Source organism: Juglans regia, chromosome 1 (assembly GCF_001411555.2).
Source record: "Juglans regia cultivar Chandler chromosome 1, Walnut 2.0, whole genome shotgun sequence".
Lineage (NCBI taxonomy): Eukaryota > Viridiplantae > Streptophyta > Magnoliopsida > Fagales > Juglandaceae > Juglans > Juglans regia.
The window spans coordinates 38866837-38876795 of NC_049901.1; the positions used below are offsets into that span (position 1 = coordinate 38866837).

Sequence of the window (9959 nt, forward strand, 5' to 3'; positions counted from 1 at the left end):
GTGATTTAGTATTAACATTTTATGTAATAATTTATAAATTATAATAAGAAATTATTTCATATATAAATATATAATTATATATAAAATTTTCACATAAAAAATTATAATTATACATAATATATAAAACTTATATATATTAATAGATATATATATATATAATATTTTGTATAAAACTTATATATACAATAATATAAATATTATTTTTATATTTTTTTTTATCAACTGGTCCGGTCTAGTCTGAATAATCCTAAAATCGGAACCGGACCGGAACCGGCCGGTTTTCACATTCTAAGAACCGGTCCCGGACCGGACTGGTTCAAAACCGGTAAAACCGGTCCGGTCCGATCTGGTCCCGACCGATTTTTCGGTTTTCCGATTTCAACTTACACCCCTAGTTATTAACACACCGGTGCCTTGCTTCTTCGAATGACATCCACAAAGTTGTCCACAGTGATGGCATCTTGCTACCAGGTTCGCAATATCACTAGAGATTTTGGTGAAATACTTCCATGTCCACAACCTCATCCTCTATATCTACTGGGAGTGAGAGTCGACTACTCGCACAAGATATAGTTGCTCTAGATGTAGCTGCTCTAGATGTGACTCTAGGGGTGGAAATACCCAACGGTGTAGGAGCTGTAGCATTGACATTTGCCACATCCCCTTGTGGACGGTCGTCTCCACTAGGTCTAGGATCCATATCACAATCAAAGAAGCTGAAAAAATAAATTAGAAGCAAACAATTAGTTTAAAAAATAACTAGACTATATTAAAAGACATCGACTAATTTAAGATGGAGAAAAATCATCCTCGTAGCCATAACAGATAAATAAAATCATCTTGCATCATTTCTTACACACATATATAGAATTGATAAAAAAAATGATAGAAATAAAAACATGAACAATAAATCAGTGTTTATAATACTTAATATATCTATTTATGTACAACGCCAGTGTGTGCAATGTGCAGTTGTGGGTCCTATTATTTTCCTATCAACAGATAACAGGAGTGGGTGTTATTTGGGCATCTTGTTTTTCCTGATGAACTACTCACTAGCATTGATATTGTTATGGTAAATTTTTGCTATACATTTTATCAAACACATTGCATACATACTGGTTTGCACAGTCCAAATGACATCAACCATATTCAATTTTTGCTACATTTTCTTACAATAACATAAATTCACAAGACATAATTCCTAAAACAACAAATTCGAGGCAACCCAATAATATGGAAAAAAAACCATAAAATTAAATCAACTTTAGGGCTTGAAATCGAAAACATACCAAAGGGCAAAGGCTACAGAGGCTGGCCTGAGAAGTGAAGGAGAACGGAGTGTTGCGCACTACAGAGGCGCAAAGATGAACGGTGGCAACAAAGAGGCAACGAGACGGCGAGAGATTCACCGTTCACTGGTAGTCTAGTTCAGAGAATGGAAGAAGGATGAAGGAATAAGGGAAGGGAGTCTTGCAATTTAGACCTCCTGTGTGATGAAACGACGTCGTTCCACAATACGTCGTTTAATATTTTTTTTGAAAAATTGAAGTCGGAGTTCGAAACTTCAAGAAGCTCCAAACTCTAACTCCGACTCTGACGCTTTTTTTGAAATTATTCCGACTCCAACTTTAACTTCAATTTCCAATCATTCTGACTTTGTCGAAATCAAAATCAAAGCAAAATTCGGACAGAGTCAGAATTATCGAAAATTTGCGCAACCCAAATTCTTAGAGAAGAGCTAGAGGAGACTTCGAAATGATATTTTAGATCATTTTTGTACAATTAAGTCTAATCTCCAATTATTAGTACCGCACCACGTTTTGGTTTCGCTACTTTCAATTATGGCCGTCCATTTTACTTGATTCGTACCAACTAGCGCCAACATTTCTTTCTTTTTTTATTTTTGGGATAAATTATAAATATCTTGTTTTCACGGTATAATTCCGCTCACACCGCTTTTTGTGGAAAATCATTATCCCCTTAATCTGACGATCAACCACTGCTTACTCATGCCCCTATGAATTCTCACCGTTAGATCTTTTCACCCACAACCACCGTTGGATCAAATTACCAGCACTAATCTCACCATTCAATATTCACAAAATTGAATTTCAAAAGCTCGGGAGAGAGAGGGAGCAGAGACGAACAAAACAAAAGTCCCTATACTCCTTCCTCTCTTCTTGTTCTTGTTCTTCTTCCCCTTCATTACTTTCTCTTACAGTACCGAACTCTGTGTATATGTGTGTTGTCTCTCGCTCTTTCAAATTTTTATTTTTTTTTCATTCCTTTTTGTATGTGAATTAAAACCCTCTCGAATTCGGTCATTAGCTGCTGAACTTCGGCTTGAATTTTGAGCTGCAAAATCGTGCATTTGAGAATATCTTGGTGGCTCTCGAATTGGTTCTAGATCTGAAAGTCTCTGAATTTGAGGAATTTGTGCGATTGTCTTGAAGTAATCAGTGGATTGAGTTATTGAAGAAGAAAAAAGAATAAGAGGAATTTTGATTGAGTTTTTTAATTTTCGGTTTGATGGGGGAAGGTGAGGGAAGCGATTTCCCTCAGAAAAAGGCTCAATCGGAAGGTACGTCGGCCTCGGCGTCCACGGAGGCTCCGGCGGTTAAGAAGCTGGCAAGGCAGCTGGATTTCACAGCCTTCAGTGGTGGTGGGGGTTCGGGGAGTGTGGTCTTGCCGGAGCACCCGCAGCTGCAATTGCAGCCGCAGCCTCAGACGCAGCCCCAGATGGTGGCGGCGACGGTGACAGTCGCATCGCAGACGCAACCGCATATGATGGTGATGCCAGTGATGGCGCAACCGCCGCCACCTCACGCGGCTCATCCGCCATTGAGGGTTGTGTAAGTGTGTGCAATTCTGGTTTTCCAGGAGCGAAATTTGATTTTTTTTTTCTAATTTATTATTTGGGCAATTGTGATTGTTGGTTCTTGAGAAAATTGCGCGATTGGTTGGAAATATTTGGTTCTTTCTAAGTGAAATTTGGTTACTTGTGCTTGTGGTTTGTTGAGAAGGAATTTGTTTGATTTGGAAGCTTTGTCTGAGGAAAAGTGAGGTTCTTGTTATTGTGTTTGTGTGTTTCATTGAGAAAGTTGCTCATTTGTTTAAAAGATTTGCTTTTGGAGTGTGACGTTCGCTGTGTTTCTGATATTATGAGGCTTCCCATATACTGAAATTACAGTTGTTGCTCTATATCCAGCTCTAATTCTCATTAGGCTACTTTGTTGTTTTGTGGATCTTAAAGTTATTTATTTCCCATATTTATAGAATACTGGGAGGATTAAATTCTTTCCAATGACATAAATAGTCCTTCGACACTAAAAATTGCCTGGCATGTAGACGCTTAAATTTAGCCCTTTTATACTTGAAATGGTGAGATCACCGGAAACTATGCATTTTGTTTTCCACCCATCTACATATTGCAGCGTGCGGCAGTCTTTTTTGCTTTCTTTATTCTCTTTGAGAATGTGTTAACTATTTCCTTTAAGCAGAAGTTCTACCCTGTTGATGTCTGTATGAATTCTCCAATATTTATAATGGTGTATTATGTTGCACCACATATGAGATTGACTTCATTGCCTTTTTGCCAGTTATAGTTTACCCTTTTATTTTTCTCGTCTTGCTTTTGTATGAATTCTCCAATATTTATTATGGTGCTTTTATTTTTCCCGGAAAAGAAGGGATGGCTATTGAGACTACTTTGTCCTTATAATAGTTTTTTGCTGGTGAAATGATATACTATGAGTTCTTATCTTAAATTTGGTTAATTTAGTGAAGACGCATTTGCACAATCTTGAAGCTCACAGAAGTAGTTGTCCACAAACACACATACTTTATCGATATGGCATGTATATGTTCATATGAAAACTCAAGATTTTCTCTCTTAAATTTGGTATAACGCCCTACCATTTCTTCCTCCAGAAAACCGGAATCCCCAAAATCAAAACCAAGACCCAATTCTGATGTAAAGGATGGTACTCCAAAGAAGCAAAAACAGTGCAATTGCAAACACTCGCGATGCTTAAAGTTGTAAGTAGATGACCCATTTACACTCTCCTGATATTGAAAATTGTTAGGTTCTACTCTTGAATTATTCTGCTCATGCAAACATTATTCTGCTCACACACAAACATTGATTATTATACCATTTAACATGGTGCTGTGGTCCCACTACTTCATAACAATTTAATTCTAAGTTATGTAACTTGAGCTGACAACATTTTTCCTTAAGACTCGTTGTGAACCAAAAAAGGAATAAAATTAATACACTTTTTAATCTTCTCTTTCTTGTTTTAACCAAGAAGTTACATATTACATGCAATCTTTGAGGTCATCAAGGGGTAAGTCCAGATTGTAGCTAGAAGTTAGGTACTATCTAAGGAGTACACAGCGTTCTTGTAGAATTCTATGAGATTTACATGTTTCTTCTGTTTTGTTTGTGCATGTCATGGTCGCGTGTATTTGCTTTGTAATTTTCTTTTCAGATTTTTAATAAGCCTTCGATTAACAGAACAATTTGATAGATAATGGTGCAAGGATGTGTTTGGGGTAGGCTGAAGGCATAAGTGCAGCTTAGATATAAGATAGCTAATTAAAAATCATTAAATAAAAATTTTTTTGTATTGCACTATTAATACACATATTATTGGGCTTATTTGAAGTTGGGTTTCCAAAAGCGCAACCCAGGTCCAACTTATTAATCCGGAACTTGATCATTTGTTATAAATCTCAAACAAGCTTTATTCATTGCTTTGGTATTGCCACCTATATTGCCCATCCTAGCAATCAATGGGAATGTGGTCTTTCGTATTGGATAAAAAAAGTAAAAAAAAAAAAGATCTTAAGCATGCGAAAGTGTGCTCCATCTTCAATTTAACCAAGTGCATATACTCTTGTGGCAGTTCAAGACTTTCAAACTATTGGGTTGGCCAACTTTCCTCTTTCACCATTCTTTTTGTTGGACAAAATTTTAAAGTTTGTTTAGTTAATCAGCATTTGAAATGCTTTTTTCATAAAATGATGTGCTTCTATTGGCTTAGAGCCGACTACATTGTGCCTCTTAAGTAATTTTTCTTCTTGTTATCATTTTGAGTTGTCTTACGACAACTTCATTTTTTATAGATTGTGTGTGATATAGTATTTTGTATTAGTGCTTTTTACCAATAGATTATTTGTGATATAGTATTTCTTTTTAGTGCTTTTTACCAATGTGAATCTTGTTTTGTCAATGTCATCGTGATCAGGTATTGTGAGTGTTTTGCATCTGGAATATACTGTGATGGATGCAACTGCGTAAATTGTTATAACAATGTTGAGAATGAAGCTGCTAGGCGAGAGGCTGTAGAAGCTACTTTAGAACGTAATCCAAATGCATTCAGGCCAAAAATTGCAAGCAGCCCACATGGATTGCGGGATAATAGGGTATGTCAATCTAAGAATGCAGCATTTTGTATTTTGTTGTTTGCCAAGTACTGGGTAACCTGTGGTTGTATAGATGAAAAATGCAAGAAGTATAGTATTTAGCTATCTTCCTATTAACAGAGTTACCCAATGTTTCTAAGGGGCTCCATTTATCGTGTGTCTAGACTAGTCATTGTGGCATCTTTGTTACTGTCAATGATGGATCTACTCCTACGATACCATTCTAAATATCTGTTGTTGTTCATATGGGATCGTTAGTGCTAAAACCTCTGCCATCAGGAATTCCTAGTATTTGCTAGCAGTTTGCGTGGTTTGTGCATGAGATGATAACTAGGGATTAGTAGATAGAGGGTTGTTATTTTGTTACTTACTGCACTTTGGAATGATGTGTGTGTGTTTTTGGCTTCATATTCTTTTTTGGCTGTGTGTTTGTTTTTGTTGCCTTTTCTGATTTACATGTAACTAGGATAATATTTTTGGCCATTATTAAAAGTATTGGACTAGAAAATGGAAAAATACATGTTCTCATCTAATAATTTGGAACGTTTACCTTGGTAATACACGGATATTAGTATACTCTATAAATTGTTCTCTTTTGTGGCCTTTTTTTTGGATTAGGGGGTGTGTGGGGGTATGGTCCTATGGAGACCTGATCCTTGCATATCCCTTATGAGAGAAGGGTGCAAATATCATCAGGCTGGAAGGCCATTGGCATTCTCTTTGGCTTTTAATAAAAACATATGTTGTTTTGAATTATATGCAGGAGGAGGCCGGGGAAGTTTTAATATTGGGAAAGCACAACAAGGGATGCCATTGCAAAAAATCCGGATGCCTCAAAAAATACTGTGAGTGTTTCCAAGCCAACATTCTCTGCTCAGAAAATTGTAAATGCATAGACTGCAAGAATTTTGAGGGTAGTGAAGAGAGACAAGCTCTATTTCATGGAGATCAAGGCAACAATATGGCATATATTCAGCAGCTAGCAAATGCCGCCATAACTGGAGCTATTGGTTCCTCTGGCTATGCATCCCCTCCAATATCAAAGAAAAAAAAGGTTCAGGAGCTCTTCTTTGATTCAGCAGCTAAGGACCCGTCCATTTACCGGCATGGGCAATTTCCACAGGTGAACTTGATCTTGACATATTTGAGGAGGAAATTTTGAGTGGTTACTGGTTAAAAGTGGTGAATAGGAGTGAATATATTGCTATTAAAATTCAGGCTTCTGATAAATCACTTGACCATGTGTTTTGTGGATGGATATTCACAGTTGTGCTTTAGTTATAAAAATAAAGTTGCTGCAGTTATTAATGATCAACTATGCATTGGCAGGATATGGCTGCTTTTTTCTTAATGCGTGGATAAAAATTATGGAGTTTTTTTATTATGGAAAATTAATAAATAGTACTTGGGTTTAAAACCCTTTTAAAAAAATTTACATAGGTTCCAAGGTTACCTTTTTAGTACTTTGGTCTTGGGTTTAGAAAATAAATGGTCTATCCATTAACAATTCATCTGAAACCCTAACGGCAAAGTGCCACGTGGCACATGTCTAACAAAATATCAAAAATAAAAATAAGGTCAAAATAGTTCAAAAAGTCAATGTTAGAAAAAATTAAAACACATGAAACAAAAACTAAATATAAAAATCTTCAAAAAAAGGCCTGCAAAACATAAAAACTAAAATAAATAAAATGAAAAATAAAAAATGAAAAAACATGTGAGAACATTAAAAATATAAATGTAAAACAAAAATTAAAAAAGAAAAGGAAAGAAATAAATGAGACCTCCCCCATCTCCTCTGCTACTGATGGGGAGAGCCCCTGTGACATTTGAGGCTTGGGGAGGGGGGGGGTTCCAACCCCTCATTGTTCTCATTGTGTAGGGGCTGGAAAATAGGCAACCTTTGCATGGCAGAAAGAGGGTTGGGACCAGCCCCAATTGCGTGGGGGCTGGTATGTTCTCAGCCTGCGGTGGAGCGGACAGGATGACACCCTTTCATAGGTTTTTTTTCTTTTTAATTTTTTGCATTTTAAAAACTATTTTTGTTTTATTTTTATATTTCGTTAGACTGGTGCCTTGTCACATCAATAAACATGATGGCATAGCACTTTGCTGTTAGGGTTTTTTGCATATAGCTAACTGAAAGACCGTTTTTAAAAAAATCCCAGAATCTAAGGGTAAGGATTAGAAAATAAGTTTTGAAAACTGAGCGATCATTTGTTAAATTGGTGTAAATTCTGCGACTATTTACCAATTCCCCCTTTTAATTACTTACTATCACTGAACTTCCTCTCATTTTGACTTCTAGGAACTACAGTCAGAATTTATGGTAACATATTTAAGTTCATGTTTCTATGTTTGCCAGGCAAACCATCTCAAAGCTTCTGCACCCTCCTCTTCCTTGTGTTCAGTTCCAGGTGCACGTGTTGGTGGAGCTGCGGCATTAGGCCCTTCAAAATTTACATATAGGTAAAAATTGTGGTCTTCTGCTAAATGTCATTAATCTGCTCGGTTACCTTGCTGACTTGTATGTAATTGGTGAAGGTCTCTCCTAGCAGACATTATCCAACCACAGGATGTGAAGGAGCTTTGCTCGGTTTTGATGGTACTATCAGCAGAAGCTGCCAGAACAATTGCAGGTATGTCATGATTTGTGTATAAGTTCATATTACCGGCTAGGGGTGCTTCTAGAGGTTTTATTTTCCTCATTTACTGATGAATTATTTCCCAATTCTGGAACATTTGAGTATGATGAACATTTGATTAAATGTCCAGAGCAAAGAAGTGCAACAGAAAAGCGGGCAGATCAGATGGAAATTTCCTTGGCTTCCTCAACTCAAGAAAGGTTTCAGAGCCAGAGGGAACCTGATGTTGAGAAAGCCATGGCTGATAATTGTTTAAGTGCTACCCAGGCAGATAAAATCTTGGCCGAAGATTCCAGTTCAGATGGTGCCGATGTGCCAAAAGGAAGGCCCATGTCTCCTGGAACTTTAGCATTGATGTGTGATGAACAAGATGCAATGTTCATGGCATCTACTTCACCTGATGGATTGATGGGCCATGGAAACACGTCTTCACTGTTGCCTTATGGACAAGGTATGACAGAGGTCTATGCAGAGCAGGAAAGGATTGTTCTGACAAAGCTTCGAGATTGTCTAAATAGGCTCATTACTTTTGGAGAAATAAAAGGCAAGTTATTCTCCCTCTAAATTTTGATAAATAGCTGAACTGTGAATGAAAAATAGGCACATCAATATTTTCAAATAAAAAATTTGTTTGAGACACGGAAAATTTCAACATTAGGTCAAGAGAGACCTCAAAATAAAGTAATGGCATTTTATATATGTTATTAATGAATAAAATTCCACACTAGCGGCTAAGTTATGGCTGACTGAACAAATAAACCAGTTTCGAGTCTGAAAATAGGAATCATTGGTTTTTCTTTTTGTTGGGGTGGGGTGGGGGATGGTTGCTTTCTTATGTTGTATTCAAAACTGAAAGATGGCTTCCTTGCAGTCGGAACGACAATCAGCCAGTTGTAAATTATACAAGCCTGAAACACCAGCCCCCCCCAAACTGAAAGATGGCTTCCTTGCAGTCGGAACGACAATAACTCAGTTGTAAATTATACAAGCCTGAAACACCAGCCCCTCCCGGCAAGCGAAATAATTATATTATATGCATAGTCTCAAACATCTTACAAAATAATAATATTGACTAGAGCTGCAACAACGACGAAGACGACCACAATTGTAATTATTTTGTTCTTTTGTATTGAGAACTATTGACATCCTCTTCCATGATACCTTACAGAGACGAACTGTTCATCATTGGCCAGAAGTGAATTTGGGGATCATAGAGAAGTACCGAGTAATGGTACTGCCAATGCCAATTCCAGAATTGAAGCAGGGAATCAACATGGTCCAGTTAGCAATGGTATTGCAAAAGCTGCAGCCAAGACATCTCAGATGATCATTCCAGCAGTTGAGACCAATAGTAATGATCTCCTTCCAAAAGTTCCCTTCCTCCCCCAAAATGGTGATAGTAAACATAAGACTGAAAAAGAGATGTAAAAGATTTTTAGTACAGAAATTTTGGTCCAAGGCCCTGCATCTCCATAATGCTACGCCATTGTTGGGTTTTCTTCAATGCAGTTTCAAGATGGTATTGGGCCTCATTGTTAGAGCTGATAGGGATCTAATTCATGTTTCTTTTTACTTTCTATTCTTTTCCTCTGCGCCATTGTTAATTTGTTATATTTCCAAGTTAGTTTCCAGCATCAACCCTAGTTTGAGCATAAAGTGGTGTAAAATGCTGAGCCTTGTAATTGCACAAGATGTCATTTAGATTATTAAAGCGAATGACAATCTAGCTTGTATTGTTAGGTGCTCGGAATTTTCTTCACTATTCGCATTTCTATAGAAACAAAGAGCAGTCTTATAATTTAACACGGAATGAGTTTCTTAGAATTTCTAGAATTATACGTTTGGTGTGTATTTGATATCTTGTAACCCAATTCACATTTT

At 36.9% G+C, this 9959-nt stretch overlaps 1 protein-coding gene across 2 annotated transcripts; it reads left to right on the forward strand.

The window, feature by feature from the left end:
• The first annotated feature begins 2152 nt into the window (after positions 1-2152).
• Positions 2153-9959, forward strand: LOC108986834 (protein tesmin/TSO1-like CXC 5). Of its 2 annotated transcripts, none has more exons than XM_018959606.2 (8): positions 2153-2855; positions 3934-4041; positions 5256-5433; positions 6197-6556; positions 7799-7902; positions 7978-8072; positions 8209-8622; positions 9247-9959. In XM_018959606.2, the coding sequence occupies exons 1-8, from the start codon at positions 2533-2535 to the stop codon at positions 9504-9506; spliced, it is 1842 nt and encodes a 613-aa protein (XP_018815151.1). In that variant the 5' UTR covers positions 2153-2532; the 3' UTR covers positions 9507-9959. The 2 variants fall into 2 exon arrangements, with proteins under 2 accessions (XP_018815151.1, XP_035540258.1); XM_035684365.1 differs by lacking the exon at positions 9247-9959 and adding an exon at positions 8950-9078.